The following is a 17,011-nucleotide window of genomic DNA, read 5'->3' as shown; positions in this document are numbered from 1 at the left end:
ACTGCTGTTTTTCAGTCTGATCACATAAAGATTGGTGCCCATGTTTAAGTCTGTAATTCCTAAATGCCAAACTCCCGTAATATTTGGTAAAATTAAGATTGCAAAGCTGAGATGCAGTGTTGTTTTGAGCTACTTCAGAGAGCTACTCCCTGGTACCTCAAGATAAAGAAAAGAGAAAAAAATCAAATTAAACAATTACTTCAGTTAATTTTTGTTACTCTTAGTATCAGGTGTAGGATAATTTAACAAAATTCTATGACCATCCATCAAGAGTGATACCGATATTCACTGCCATCCTAAGGGAGAGAACATGTAATGCTCAGCAAATTTTGCCAAATAATTTGCAGTCTGAGGATTGCAACAAATGTATCTATGTTCAACTGTGTCTAACTGCATTAATTGAAATTTTAAGCCATATTATAATGGATAAATTATCAGTTATAATGACTGAATAAATAAATGGATAGGGGAAGATTATAGAACATATTATCTCGGCCAGTAGTTTTCATTACACATTTCTTATTATAATGATCAGTAATACAATTCAGAAACTTTGTTTTATATTAGTTAGATGAATATATTGAGAGTGTTGTAGTTTTAAATAGATGAGTAAGCAGTCTCAATCAATCTCAGTCTAAAATGGAAACATTAATTCACAAGTATGATGCTTTTATCAGATTTTACTGTAGTTATTCCCCGATCACCTTTCTGTAACTAAGTGCCCACCAACACCCCCCCCCCATTGCTGTCTCCCTGATTTCCAGTGTTAGTAGACCTACCTAAACATTACATTGATGCAGTGTCTTTTTGATCCTGCAGGGGTAGTTCCAAATCCATGAGCAGTTTTCAGAATATAGTGTAGTGATCAGATGTAACTGTCTCATTCCTTTTGTGAGGCATCGATTATCTGAGACCTAAGTTACAGCAGTCAGGTCAAGAGAAGCATCTTGGTTAATGAAGAAGTGCTGGAACAGGAGGCAGCCACTCCATCAGTGAAAGTGTCGAGATCTAACTCGGCTGGTGGTCTGAAAGTCAGTGGTTCATCACTCATTGAGGGACTTTGATACACCCACTTTCTGAGTAGAAGCTGCCATATGTGTAGAGAGTTAGTGCAACAACTATCCAGTGTTGGTCAGACGGTCCAACCCATTGCATTGGTCTTGTGCTGAGAGTCTATGAATGGACTCCCGCAGGAACTGACAAAATTTTGAAAAGGAGTATCACACAGCATTAAAATAAATTGTGCCAAATAATTCTGCTTAGATTGGTAATATTTATATGTGATAAATTAGCTATGATATCAACAAGGAAAGAATGAGATTTTCAACTATGAATACTGCATGATTGTCTAATACATAACGCCTAGAATTTCTCTTAGTAACTTTAGCAGTACTTATGATATTGTAAAAATGCACATGATTAACTGAGCTGTTTTAACACACCGTTAATCTTCTTTGCGTTGTTTTGCTTTCTCATTTCAGCTTCCTACATGCCTGGAATGACAGCTGGAGTGGCACCATACCCGTCAGGCCATAGCAATACTGGGTACGGTTTGTATTTACCAGAACACTCACACTGAATGCTATAAATAATATGCACATTATTTATGTGTTTATTTAAATGCTTCACTTTGGCATGTAACTTGGCTGATATTCTTTGCTAATGTTAGGTATTAAAGTCCCTTCTGTCCATGTAGATGGATGTAAAAGTTCCATGGTACTTGAACAGGACCGAAACAGTGTGATGATCCTCTAGCTGAGGTTGGGCTCGCATTAATTTGATAAAGTAATTAATGAATCACTGGAAGTAATTGTCTTGCTATATGTTAATCTGAGCCTGGAGTTAGCATTCCAGAACCAAGCAGAGAGAGAACAAATACAAAGCCTAGCACAGATCGACAGAAACCCCAAAGGAGACGCACACTTACTGCTAAGATTGCATGTGCCTGATACTCTGCTATCTTTGTGGAGTTGTTTGCAGTGAACGTGAGGGCAACTCACAACAATCAGCTTTCAGAATAGGAACATTCAGACACTTTTTGCTGTAGTAATTCTGATTCTTTAATCTAAGGAATTCCTCTTCATTGAATCTGTATAATTTTTATGGCCACATTGCCTTTCCCTTAAAAATGCATCTTGTTATGCGGGCATCACTTCAAGGGCGGTATTTGTCACTGTCCCTGTTATCCCTCGAGAAGGTAAGTTACCTCTTTGAACTGCTGAAGTACAGGTACATTGCCTCCTGGAAGTGGTGTCACAGGGAGAAAGGGTGGCACTGATGAGTTGAAGTATGAAAATTGCTTTCATAGAGTCAGAGCGATACATTGTGGAAACATGTCCATGGTCCATGCCAACTAAGATGCCCATCTCAGCTAGTCCCAATTACTTGTGTCTGGCCTGTGTCTTCCTAAACCTTTGCTATCCATGTATCTGTCTGAGTATCTGTCTAATATTAGTGTACCTGTCTCATCCACTTCCTCTGGCAGCTCCCTTATTTCATCCTTTGGGTGAAAAGGTTGCTCTTCAAGTTCCTATTACATCTCTCCCTTCTTACCTTGAACTTGTATAATCTAGTTCTTGATTCCCCAAACGCTGAGGGAATAGAAGAGACAGTGCATTCACACTCTCTGTGCCCCTCATTATATTATACACCTGCAATGAATAATGTCCTAGCCTGTTCAACCTCTAACTCAGTCCTTGCAGCATCTTTATTTTTTTCTTTGTAATTTTTTGCACTAATTCCAGCTTAATAGCATCCTTACTCTCATAGTGTGACGAAATTGAACACAATATTGCAGATGCAGTCTTACCAGCATCTTGTACGGCTGCAATGTAATGTCCCAACCCCTGACTGATAAATTCCAAATCAAAAGCTGCCTTCACCACCCTGTCTGCTTGTGACACTTCCAGGGAACCATATACTTACAGGTCCCTCTTCTACAACACTCCCCAGGACCCATTCACTGAAGTCTTCCCAAAATACAAACCTAATCCTTAGCTGAATTATATTTTATTTGCTGCTTCTTTCTTACTTGATCAAGATCCGCTTGTAATTCTTGATAACCATCTGCACTGCTGATAAATAATTTCAAATTCTTCTTAATTTCTTTTTCAAAGCTATCTTGTGTCCCTTTTTGCTCTTCTGGTTTATTTCTTAAGTATTACTCCTGCTTCCTCAGTACTCCTCTAGAGACTTACTTGATCCCAGCTGCCTGAATCTGAACTCTTCTGATCAGAGTTTCAATATCCTTCATCATCCAGGGTTCCCTACTCCTGCCAGCTTTGTCCTTCACTATAACTGGGATATGCATACCTGGAACTCACATTTCACTTAAAAACCTATCACTTGCCAGACAAATATTTGCTCGCAAACAACCTACTCCAATCAACTTTTACTAGTTCCTGCTTAATACTGTCAAAAGGACCTTCTGTATATTGCCTGAGGAAGCTTTCCCGAGAACACTTAATAAATTCCACGCATCTAAGCCCTTAGCAATATGCCAGTCCCAGTCTATATTAGGAAAGTTACAATCCCCTACTATAACATGTATTATTCTTGCAACTTTCTGAAATCTCCCTGGATATTTGTTCCTCTAATTCCCAGTGACTGTTAGTACACTTCCAGCATGTTGATCAGCCTCTTATTTCTCAGCTCCAACCATAAAGTCTCACTAGTAATCCCCTCAATAATTTCAGCTCGGACTATTCCTGTAAGATTCTCCTTAATCATAAATGCTTTTCTTTCTTTTTCAATCTTTTTATTATTATTATCAATATATATTGGGATTACAAACTTACAAATTTATACTAAACATGAAAGGATACACAAGCAATAGTTACAATATAATTAAGTCTTCCCAAATCATGAATGGTACAAATAACATATAAACAAAGCAAAACTAGGTTATATCATAATATATATATTAAAAAAAAGAGAAAAAGAAAAAAAAATTATACTAGAAAAAACTAATCTAACAACCTAACAACTAATGAAGAGAAAAAAATGGGCTGTTTATAATATCTATTAAAAAAAATACAAAATCATCAGTGTCGCCAACTCCAATCCTCTCAACATATGTATAATCAAAACTGGAAAAACGAATAGGTTTGGAACAGGGTCTCATTACATCATATGAAAATATTGAATAAATGGTCTCCATGTCTTTTCAAATGTAATAGAAGGGTCAAATACAACACTTATAATTTTCTCCAAATTTAGACATAACATAGTTTGAGAAAGCCAATAAAATACGGTAGGGGGATTAATTTCTTTCCAATTCAACAAAATAGATCTTCTAGCCATTAATGTAAGAAATACAATCATTCGACAAGCAGAAGAAGATAAATGGATTGAGTCCATCATTGGTAAACCAAAAATTGCAGTAATAGGATGAGATTGTAAATCAATGTTCAATACTGTGAAAATAATATCAAAAATGTCTTTCCAATATTTTTTCAAAAGCGGACATGACCAAAACATATGAGTTAAAGACGCTATCTCAGAATGACATCTGTCACAAATAGGATTTATATAGGAATAAAAACGAGCCAATTTATCCTTAGACATATGAGCCCTATGCACAACTTTAAACTGTATTAAAGAATGTTTAGCACATATAGATGATAAATTGACTAATTGAAGAATTTTATCCCAATTCTCAATAGGGATAGTAAGGTTAAGTTCTCTTTCCCAATCATTTTTAATCTTACAAAAGGGCTCTGAACATATTTTCATAATTATATTGTAGAGTTTTGATATTACACCTTTCTGAGAAGGATTTAGTTCTAACAAATTCTCCAAAATACCCGAAGACTCAAGATTTGGCAAGGTAGGAAGTACAGTATTTAAGAAATTCCTAATCTGTAAATATCTAAAAAAAAAGAAATCTAGGCAAATTATATTTATTAGATAATTGTTCAAAAGACATAAAACAATTATCCAAAAATAAATCGGAAAATCGTAGTAATCCTTTAGTCTTCCAAGCTGAATAAGCTTGGTCTATAATAGAAGGATAAAAAAAGAAATTGGATACAATAGGAATAGTTAAAACAAACTGATTCAACCCAAAACATTTCTGAAATTGAAACCATATACGTAAAGTATGTTTAACTATCGGATTGTCAATTCGTTTCTGCAATTTAGAAAGAGCAAAGGGAAGAGAAGACCCTAAAATAGAACCCATTGAAAATCCTTGTACAGATTTAGTTTCCAAGTTCACCCAATGAGGGCTAAAAGATATATCCCAATCCTTTAACCAACATATCAAATATCAGATATTAACTGCCCAGTAATAAAATCTAAAATTAGGCAATGCCAATCCACCTTCCTTCCTTGCCTTCTGTAAATATTTTTTATCTAATCTAGGATTTTTATTCTGCCATATATATGAAGAAATTTTTGAATCAACATTAGCAAAAAAAGATTTCGGAATAAAAATTGGTATTGCTTGAAATATATATAAAAACTTGGGTAAAATAATCATCTTAATAGCATTAATCCGACCTATCAGAGATAAAGATAATGGTGACCATTTAGTGTTCAAACATTTAATCTGATCAATTAAGGGTAAAAAATTAACCTTAAATAACTCCTTATAATTTTTAGTAATTTTAATCCCTAAGTATATAAAAGAGTCATTAACTAATTTAAAAGGTAAATTTCCATAAATTGGAACCTGTCTATTTAAAGGAAACAATTCACTCTTATTAAGATTTAATTTATACCCGGAAAAATTACTAAATTGAGCCAACAATGATATAACTGCAGGAATGGATTTCTCAGGATCAGAAATAAATAATAATAAATCATCTGCGTATAATTATAACTTATGTATATCCATCCCACGAGTAATGCCAAAAATGTTCGGTGATTCTCTAATAGCAATTGCCAAAGGTTCTAAAGCAATATCAAATAATAATGGACTAAGAGGACAGTCTTGTCTAGTACCCTGAAATAAACGAAAAAAGGGAGATCTTTGATTGTTAGTAAAAACCGAGGCTACTGGAGTATGATATATCAGTTTAATCCAGGAAATGAATGTCGGACTAAAATTAAACTTCTCAAGCACAGTAAATAAGTATGGCCATTCAACTCTATCAAATGCTTTCTCCGCATCTAATGAAATGACACATTCTGAGGTGCTACGTGAAGGAGTATAAACAATATTCAATAATCTCCTAATATTGAAAAAAGAATAGCGATTTTTAATAAAACCAGTTTGATCTTCCGAGATAATTTGAGGTAATACCTTCTCCAGCCTGGACGCCAGTAACTTGGAAAAGATCTTGGAATCTACATTCAATAAGGATATTGGTCTATAGGATGCACAGTCAGTAGGGTCTTTATCTTTTTTCAATATTAAAGAAATGGAAGCTCTATAAAAAGATTGTGGCAGTTTACCCAATCTAATTGCTTCTTCAAAAACCCTGCATAATCAAGGAGAAAGAGTAGAGGAAAAACACTTTAAAAATTCCACTGTATACCCATCTGGACCTGGTGCTTTCCCAGAATTCATAGAGAAAATAACCCCTTTAATTTCTGCATCCGTAACAGGAGTTTCTAATAATCTAATTATCTGATGATAATTTTGGAAAATTCAATTTCCCAAGGAAATCATACATGGTATTATGATCATGAGGGAATTCAGAATGATACAGGGAGGTATAAAAATCTTGAAAAGATTTGTTTATCTCATCATGGTTAACTGTCAATTCACCATTCTGTTGACGAATCTTAATAATTTGACGTTTAACCAAAGCATTCTTCAATTGATTAGCTAACAGTTTACCCGATTTATCACTATGTATATAAAAATCAGATCTGGTTTTCATTAATTGATTTTCAATTGAAGATGTAAGTAATAAACTGTGTTCCATTTGAAGTTCAACCCTTTGTTTGTAAAGCTCCTTACTAGGAGCAGTCGAATATTTCTTGTCAATTTCTTTAATTTTATCAACCAATAAAAGAATTTCCTTCTTAATACGTTTTCTCAAACCAACAGAATAGGAGATAATCTGTCCACGTATATATGCTTTAAAAGTGTCCCAAAGTGTTCCGCAAGAAATATCATCCGTGGAATTAGTTGAAAAGAAGAAATCGATCTGTTCCTTCATAAATTTAATGAAATCCGGATCTTGCAGTAAGGTAGAATCAAATCGCTATTGCCTAACACTAGAAGCTGTATCCATAAATTTAATAGAAAGTTTCAATGGAGCATGATCAGAGATGGCTATAATATCATAATTACAACCAATTACAGATGGAATAAAACGAGTCAATAAAAAAAATCAATTCTCGAGTAAGAATGATAAACGTGAGAAAAATGAAAACTCTTTGTCCTTGGAATGCCGAAATCTCCAAATATCGAAAATTCCATTATCAGTCAAAAAGAATTAATGTAAGTGGCCGACTTATTAGGTAAAGTCTGAGTGGATATAGATCTGTCCAGCAAAGGATTTAAACAACAATTAAAGTCACCACCCATTAACAACATATATTCATTTAGATTAGGTAGAGAAGTAAATAAGGACTTAAAAAAATCAGGATAATCCACATTTGGAGCATAAATATTAACCATAGCAACCTTTTTGTTAAAAAGTAACCCAGTAATTAACAAAAATCTACCATTCGGATCCAAAATAATATCGTGTTGGACAAATGTAATAGAGGAGTCAATAAAAATTGTAACTCCCTTTACTTTGGCATTCGAATTCGAATGGTAATGTTGAACCCCTCCAAAACCTAAAAAAAAGTTGATTGTCCTCTTTCTTCACATGAGTTTCTTGTACAAAAATAATATGTGCATTCAGTCTTTGGAATACTTTTCCAAACGGAAATCTTTTTCCGTTTAATCGGATGGTTTAAGCCATTAGTATTCCAAGAGACAAAATTAGTGGTCTGAGCCATATTTCTAAAATCAACCCTTTGGTATATAAAGAGTTAACCAAATTATGAACTCATGCACCTGGAAGAGGAACAAAAATAAGGGGTGGTCCCGGAAGTGACGACATCGCAGACATTTTAGTAGTTTAAAATCAGCCCAAATGAAAAAACTTCTTAAAAAACTGGTAAAAAGAACAATAGATTTAGAAAAGAGACCCCCACCCCCCCACCCACAAAGAAAAAGCTCATCCCAAACCTGGAGAAGGCTGGGGAAAAAAAAGGAATGATACTAAATCTACCTCTGTGTCAGCAGAAGGCAACTCCAAATATATAAAGGAGAGAAAAAAAGATCCACCCAAACTCCAAAAAAGTAATTATCACTATACTAAAACAAACTTTTTAATATAGTTGCTAGTAAAAAAAAAACACTAAAAAGAATATAAACACTAGTAACTTATAAATCGGGTTAAAACCCAAACAAAAAGTTAAAATGTGATAAGAAATGCATTATAGGAAGAAGACGAGAGAAAACAAATGGCGAAATCAAAAAAAAGCAAGAAATATTTTAGAGAAGAAACCGCCATCTTAGTCACACAAAAAATGAAAAGGATATATATCAAACCGTTAAAAAAAAATTCACCTTCAAAGGGTTAATAATAATGACCAAAAATAAAGTACAGTGGTTAAAGTAAGTAAAATAAGAAGATTAGTATGTCGAAAAAAAAACTAATTAAAATATAGAATAAACCTACACCAATAGCCAGAAACAAAATCTGGTTTTGGAAACAAAAACTATCTTGTAACGATCAAAATCACTCATTTATTAGAGACGAGAATCTGAAGCAGTAGGGTAGTTCTCATCCAGAAAGCTTCGAGCTTCAGATGTGGAGAGAAAAACACGTCGTGGTGCATTCGGAGGTGAGATTCTAAGCTTTGCAGGGTATAAAAGCACTGGTTTTAGATTTTTCTCATAACATTCGGACATCAGAGGTTTAAAAAGAAGCCTTGCCTTCATTACTTCTGGGCTAAAATCCTCCACTAATCTAAACTCAAAATCTTTGAATTTAACCATCCCTAAACGCCGAGCCACACGAATAAGTTGCTCTTTGACATGCACATAATGAAATCGAACAATTACAACAGGTGGTTTAGATGATCGACGCATAATTCTGTGGGCGCGATCAAGTAACGGAGGACTGTCTGGGAATACGGAAGGGAATGCATCCTTTAAAAGTTGAGCAAAATACTTCAAGGGGTCCCCTTGTTCAATACCTTCTGGGAGACCAAGTATGTGTAAGTTCTGTCTTCTGGACCGATTTTCAAAGTCGACACTCTTGGCTTTAAGTGTTTCCACCTGTTTAATCGTCGAAGATAATTTCTGCTCCAGTTTTTCAATTATCAAGTCTTGCTTCCGAGCGTCCTCTTGCAAAGTTGCGATTAGAGCTTGCTGCTGGTTAACTACTGAATCAGTCTTATCCATATAATCCTGAAAAGCCTTTATATCTTGTTTGAAAATTTGTCTTTGTTCTTCAAATTTGTCATTTAAAAGCTCCAATAACATTTCATATGTCAATTCAGTGCGCTTAGGATCGGATTTTTTTTCTTTCCGTTGCCGTTAGAATCTTTCCCAGGGTCTCGCCCTTTAGCGATTTCTGTACTAATTTCCCAAAGAATCTTTCCCAGGGTCTCGCCCTTTAGCGATTTCTGTACTAATTTCCCAAAGCCATTTCTGTACTAATTTCTTCAAAATTCACAGTACACTCTTAAGGATAAGTCCAAAAAAGTAGCAAGAATCTTTTGGTGTAGGTAAAAGTAAGTTAAATAAGGGTGATCATAGGTTAAGAAAAGTAAAGGTTATGGAGCGAATCTGAAACAGTACTCACTCCATGAGCGTCTCCTGGTGACCTCAATCATAAATGCAACTCCCCCCCCCCCCCCCCCCCCCGTCTCTTTCCTCCATAACCTATACATGGAACATTTAGCTGCCCATCCTCTTCTGTTAATCTCACATAACTTTCCACCCTCTGGGTTCATCCACCTTACCTGTCAGTCCTCATGTATTTAAATAAATACAATTTAATCCAGAAGACTTTACTTACTCCCTACTACACTGCTGCCTGTCTTCTTCACTGAACCTACTGTCATTGAATTCTGTATCAACTTGCATCCTCCCATCTGCCTCACTTCTGCTTTGGTCCAAAGAAGTCTGAAGAATGATGTGTGGTATGCATAGATGATAAGTGCTTAGTTTCTTATTTTTAACCATGAAATACATCTATTTACTAACCACTTATGACACACACTGAAAGTTTTAGTCAAGATGTCAGTGTTGTTTCCACAAGTTAAAGGAAAGAAATAAGACTAACTTCACTTTATGACCTATGTTTGCACTGATGCATTTCTTAAGATGCTGTCTGTTGACTGATTTAAGTGCAGGGCCAGATGGGATAGGTTGGGTATGGACTAAATCAAAGCAATAGGGTTTGGGTCTTGCGAGGTTTACTCGTCTCTGCGCTGAACTGAGGCTATGACCTGCAACTAACAGGCTCCTAGACCGGCTGCAGTGATGACTGGCTTCGTGGCTGTGAACTCATTTCCATGAACTTCAGTTCTGAATATAATTTGCTTTCTTTTTATTGTTGCATGATTTATTCTTTTCTGCAGATTGGGGGTTTGATGGTCCTGTTTTTTAATGGGTTATTAGCTTTCTTTGTTTTGTGGCTGTCTGTAAGGAGACATATCTCAAGGTTGTATATAGTATACGTACTTTGATAAAGTAATTTGAACTTTGAACCCTTTTGAATCAGTCTGTTGGTAACAACCTGTAGGAGTACCTGCAGCAGGACTGCAGTACTTCAAGTATAAAGTCTACCACCACTTTCGTTAGTCACTTTAGTAACTTCTAGCCTTGTCAGAAAAGTCTGCTTCCTATTTACAATTTTAAAATGTTGTAAATCTATAGATGCTACTTACAATTCATATTTTATATCTGATCTAGCATCTGCTAAGAAAGATTCCACAAGCTTCAACTAAACATTACGTTTGAAGAAACTAATTGTGTGCAATGTCAGTCATACTGTTGAGCATATTTCTTTCTGAAAGGTCTTTTCCAATTACTCAATGTTTGTAATTTTATTATGGATAAAAGATTATGATTCAGAAGCCCATGCTGATCATGTGACCAGATGCCTTGCTGTTTCCTTGTATCGATGCTCCTCTGGCAGCCGGTGCCAGCCTCGGTTTGCTGCCAGTGTTGGACTTTTTCTACAAGTACGGTACTTTATCATGCATTGATGCTTGGTTTTCTTTCTTTCATGCTTCCAGTGGATTTTCAGGATTTCCCTATCCTCCTCAAGGTTCATATCCTCCGACCACAGGGACTACACAGCAGCATCCGTATTCCAGCCAATCTTCTGCTGCAGGTGTTGGTGAGAACGTGCACTTAATTTTCTTTTTGCTTGTGGGCACTTGGAGCTATTGTCCTGTAAAAGCTGGAATATAATATTTAATATCAGGTGACTCTTTCTGGATGGTGCACTTGCTCTATTCTTGTCTGCTGGGCACGGCAGAGAAGTTCAGACGGCACAGGCTTCTGTTCCATCGATTTAGCATCACTCCAGTGTCTTGGCAAATGGGCAATAAAGTACTCATATGTGAGCTTATGAATAAGTTTTGACTCACCACTTGCTGGTTTATGGGAACACAGTGAAGCCTGTTCCTGTCCACCACTAAATTCACACAGCTTGCAAAAATCATTACAGTAATTAAGAGTAAGAAGCCTTAGTGCTCCCCCCCCCCCCCACCCATCTGTCACACCACCTTCTCTTACTCCAGGAGCACAGAGTCCTATTTAATATTCTGATTGGTGTTTAACTAAGATTATTCAACTCAGCTTCTTAATGTCACTGGGCTATATCAGGATCAGGAATCCTAGTTGACCTCTAGCTTCTAATAGATCATGCATTAGAGACCTATTAAGTTCAACAGAAAGGAATCTTCTACATTTTGCTGACTCTTAATGTTTGCAGACAGCTACTAGCAACTGCACAGCAGTGGAAAATTTACCTCTCATTCTTGTATGATAGAAAATGCTCTATCAGAATCCCAAATTAAATTCCCCTGAACTTTCGATTGGCATTTTAAATCATTTTAATGTATTTCTTAGAAATTACTGAAATATAAAACTGGAGATGAGGCAATTCAATTTCTCTCATTATTTAAGTTTGGGAAACCATCATTCTTTGAGTCCACTGATATTTTATTACAAAATCTGGAATTTAACCAATACCATTTAGAATACATTTTTTCAAAGCTTGTAATTTTATTGATAATGTTCTACTTTCTCCCATTGGCCTTATGGTAGTGTATTTTTAACTGCTTTGGTTTAATTCACTATCTCCTAACTAAAACACTTCTGTTAATGGCTGTGTCACGACTTGTATTTTTCCATTTCTCACATCTGTCACTTCCAACAAAGTTCATGTATTCAGGATAACTTCATTGCCATTTGTAAAAGAGTAAGGATAAAGATTACAAATTTTCACTGAGACCTTTGAAGTGTTTTTGGGGATGTGACTGCAGCACGATGAAAGATTGGCTTCGTCTGTGCATCTTCCCTGAATCTTGAAATGACCAGGAAAAGGATCTAAGTGGTTGAATCAAATCTGCTCCAAGTCTCAAGGACAATGTACATATTTTATTCTGGACAGTTTTAAATTTTATTATAAGAGAGGGAGAGGTTGGGTATCCCTTATATGAAACCTCTGAAATCCAGAAGTTTTGAGTCCTTACATGAAGTGACAAATAGAAAATTCCACAAGGCACAGGAAAGGTTCCCAGGCAATGCACAGGTCTTTGCACACCAGACAGTTCTGAGAAGTAACCTCACATATGTAATGAACAGAAGTTAATGAAAAATAGAAAAACTACATACAGTGAAAAATGAAGATCTTGATCATGTAAAGAGTGTGTATGTGCGTCGGAGTGAACATATGCCACTTAATAGTATGCTGATCACGAAACAAGCAAAGATCTATCATGACAAACTGAGAATTGAAAGTTACTGTGAATATTCAGCAGGCTGGTTAGAAATTTAAGAAAAGGCATGGCATTAAATATTTAGAGTCTGCTGATTACGAACTATTGATAACTTTGCGAAGATTTTTGCTGATGAAAATCTAACACCAGAACAGGTCTACAATGCTGATTGTTTTTATACCTTATATGTATGTATGGCATCCGTTAGTCTTGCGAGACCATGGATCTGCACCTGGAAAGTCTTCTCCAGGGTGCAGGCCTGGGCAAGGAAGACCAGCTGTTGCCCATGCAGGAAGTCTCCCCTCTCCATGCCACTGATGTTGTCCAAGGGAAGGGCAAGGGCCGATACAGCTTGTCTCCAGTGTCGTCGCAGGAGTTGCCAGAGTGAGGTTGAAGACAACGTCGGACTGCCTTAGGGACTCCAGCTCTGGATTTGTCCTCAGGGTTTACTCCCGAAGCCTTTCCCATGAGTGGGTATGGCCGCAAGGCAGCAGAGGTTTGAAATCAGAGTTTTCCCTCTCTTAGATGGACTGCCTTCCCAGGCTGATGAGTTCCACCTACCTTAACTAAAAAGTAAAATACAAATACAGTGTAGTGTAACCTTTTAATCAAACCACAGCATCATAGGTGAAGACCGAAAGCCTGCTGTTGTTTGTTGTTTTTCAACAGCTGATTCAGATATTCTCCCGATGCTGCTTTTGTTACCCTGCAGACATTGTATTTTGTTAATAGTATGCAATTTTTTTTGCTGTTAAGTACGTATGTGTAATGAACAAGTGTAAGATGAAGACTGTGAACTGGTAGTACATAAATTCAGTGTTGGAAATGATGTCAATCTCAAGCTATCTCATTATCTCATACTGTTTGTCTTGCAGGTCCTGGCAGAGACAACACCATTAGTGAGGACACAATCCGTGCTTCATTGATCTCTGCAGTTAGTGATAAACTGCGCTGGCGGATGAAAGAAGAAATGGACCGTGCCCAAGCTGAACTTGATGCCCTCAAACGAACAGAGGAGGACCTGAAGAAAGGGCACCAGAAACTAGAAATGATGGTCAGTCAGCTGGATCAAGAAATGGTAAGACTGAGTTGTCTGAAAGGATTGCTCTTATGAGGGGTGATTGATAAGTCTGTGGCCTAAAAGTAGGTGTCAATTTTAGAAAATCTAGCACATTTATTTTTCAACGAGGTCCCCTCCTACATTTACACACTTAGTCCAGCAGTTGTGGAGCATATGAATCTTGGACCTCCAGTAAGTGTCCACAGCAGGGGTCACTGATAAGTTTGTGGCCTAAGGTAGAAAGAGATGAGTTATTTTTATTGTATTGCCCTAAATTTGCCAGAAAGATAAATATTAACCTAATCATTTTTATTTAACAACACACACAAAATGCTGGTAGAACACAGCAGGCTAGGCAGCATCTATAGGGAGAAGCGCTGTCGACGTTTTGGACCGAGACCCTTTGTCAGGACGAAGGGTCTCAGCCTGAAACGTCGACAGCGCTTCTCCCTATAGATGCTGCCTAGCCTGCTGTGTTCTACCAGCATTTTGCGTGTGTTGTTGTTTGAATTTCCAGCATCTGCAGATTTCCTCGTGTTTGCATTTTTATTTAAACCTGTTTTTTTTATCAGCTTTGAATCATACATGTTCCAAAGATCAATACCATTTCCTGAGTAATCCTAGCCATGTAGAATTAGTTGGAATTGTGGGTAGGCAATGTGCTTCTGGAAATGAGAGTTTGGTAAAGTTGGTTCTCCACATGGATCTGCTGATGGCAGCTCCACCAAACTGACCCCATTCCAGATTTTAACCAAACTTACTTGGTTTCATCTTTGTTTTGCGATTGACCTCTGAGCTCCTGTTTTATTGTAAATTTATTCATCATTATGTTTGTTTTAATAGAAATTTGTAAGTTAATTGTAGAGATGTTCACTCTAACTTGAAAAAGCCTAAATCCTTTTGAGAGGTTTCTGTGGTGAAATGCTAGGTAGCTGTAATGCCTACAACGCCTTCAATAACAGGCAGGCACATGCGGATCTGACACATCTCTGAGCCTTGTGGAATTGTAATGGAGTCCAGGGCATTTCATAAATTGCTGAGCTGAGGCTGGTTGAGCTGTGTATCAAACACTTCTGCTTCACTCCAGCCTCATTTGAATGGTGCATTTGTTGACCTACATTTAAAGGTAAGTTTCCATCTTTAGTTCAGGGATATTTATGCTTATAATTAGCTTCAAGTTTTCAGATTGGAGTTTTTTCAAAAACTGTGAGCCTTCAAGCTGCTGTATCTGTCATCATATGCATATTGAATTGTAGTTAGCATAGGAAAACCAGGCACAGGTGTGTCAAGGCAATCAGGAATAACAGTCTTGTGTCTTCTCCAAATCTTTCTACGTATCCTTCACCCTCATGTATTGGAGTACTTTATTCTCAAAATCCTCAAAAATAATTTCTGAGAAGAGGACTAATGTAGGCTTAACTTAGCACAACTATGTTTGAATTTTTTTGAGTATTGCCTCAGGAATGTCTGCCTCTGTACATTGTAAATTGTATTCCTTCAAAATAGCATATCCACCGTGTAGATTTCTTTAAAACTATTCCTCCAGCTGTATGAAGTTTTAATGACTCAAAACCTGTCACTTTTCCCAGTCTGATGTAGACAAGAATATTGAAGCTCTGAAGAAGAAAGATGAAGAGCTGAGTGTTGCACTGGAAAAAATGGAGAGCCAGTCTGAAAATAATGACATTGATGAAGTTGTTGTGCCTACAGCACCACTCTACAAACAAATCCTAAATCTTTATGCTGAGGAGAATGCCATTGAGGACACCATTTTCTACCTGGGTGAAGCTCTGAGACGAGATGTCATTGATTTGGAAGTCTTCTTAAAGGTGATTGCTTGAATTGATGTGTTAATGGATGCACCTTGGGTCATATTCCATTCCCTGCTTATTGGCTCTGGTAATGACTTCCTAAATTGTCCGCATTACTTCCCTGACAACAGCCCCAGCATCTGTTAGCCATAATGTGGTCAGTTGAGTATTTCCCAGATCTCTAATCAATATGGTGTGAGCCTAGTTGTGAGGATTGCATCTCTAACTGGTTACTTACCTATCTCAACCTCTTGTTCATGAAATCCTCATTTCATTTTTAAGATGTTCAACTTTATTAAAGTCTCTTCTAGAAAAGGTTTAGAGTGTTACTGACCAAATGGGCACTGTGGAGAAGTTGGGCCAGATAGCCCATTTCCATGTTCTGATTCTATCCTTAAGAATCTCCAACTCTAATGTTACTGGAATTTTGCACTGTACTGAATTCCGAGATTCAATTGAATATCGCTTAATTTTACCTTTGACCTTTAATGATTTTCAGTGAAGGCTTTCATGCATTGAGCTCCCTTTGTTTCTGAAGACCACCTAGAATTGTATCTAAGTAATAAATGACTTCCCTGTTCTTTTAAACAGCAGAGTTTGCTTTGAATTTAACAATTTGCTGCACTGCTGCTTCCAATTTAGGATTGCCAACAATGCGTTTTTGTATTTCATCCCATTAACTTATATTAATGACCAGAAATATTCTATGTTCAACAATTTTAAAGCTATGATCCATTGCTTATGGCTTATTTCTCCATGGTGACTAGGGAACTGAAATGACACTTGTGTTAATAATTTGATTACAAAACAGCTTTTAGCCATATGTGTCTTTCAGGAACAATGAATTTTGACATTAATGTTACTTTCTCCTCCCTGCAGCATGTACGCCTCTTATCTCGCAAACAGTTCCAGCTTCGAGCATTGATGCAGAAAGCAAGAAAAACAGCAGGCCTTAGTGACTTGTACTGAACAATTGTCTGACTTTCAGAGAAAGGTCTCCTTTTTTGCCTGCAATTAACCAACTTCAAGATAAGTTATTGGATGTTCTAGCTGTAAATTATGTTGACTGTTTTCTTTGAAACATCTTTGTGACAGCACTTTGTATTTACCTGTAATCTGCAGTAGACATTAAAGATTCTATCAATTTTAAGCTAAAGTGTCAAATGTTATGAAACTTAATAATTTTGTCAACTTTCTTTGAAAAACCCAAAACATTGAGAAA

At 36.6% G+C, this 17,011-nt stretch overlaps 1 protein-coding gene across 1 annotated transcript in view; it reads left to right on the top strand.

Annotated features, from left to right (window-relative positions):
- The window catches only part of tsg101a (tumor susceptibility 101a), a 38,272-nt gene extending 21,333 nt beyond the window's left edge, over positions 1–16,939 (top strand). The window contains exons 7-11 of the mRNA XM_073049292.1: positions 1,482–1,545; positions 11,206–11,309; positions 13,794–13,996; positions 15,568–15,807; positions 16,669–16,939. Of these exons, the coding sequence (XP_072905393.1) occupies positions 1,482–1,545; positions 11,206–11,309; positions 13,794–13,996; positions 15,568–15,807; positions 16,669–16,758 (701 nt within the window). The 3' untranslated portion in view covers positions 16,759–16,939. The remainder of the gene's footprint in view (positions 1–1,481; positions 1,546–11,205; positions 11,310–13,793; positions 13,997–15,567; positions 15,808–16,668) is intronic.
- Positions 16,940–17,011: the final 72 nt, after the last annotated feature.

Source organism: Hemitrygon akajei, chromosome 6, assembly GCF_048418815.1.
Source record: "Hemitrygon akajei chromosome 6, sHemAka1.3, whole genome shotgun sequence".
In the NCBI taxonomy this organism is placed as follows: domain Eukaryota; kingdom Metazoa; phylum Chordata; class Chondrichthyes; order Myliobatiformes; family Dasyatidae; genus Hemitrygon; species Hemitrygon akajei.
The sequence above is the reverse complement of the archived record's forward strand: the minus strand, read 5'-3'. Positions and strand labels throughout refer to the sequence as shown.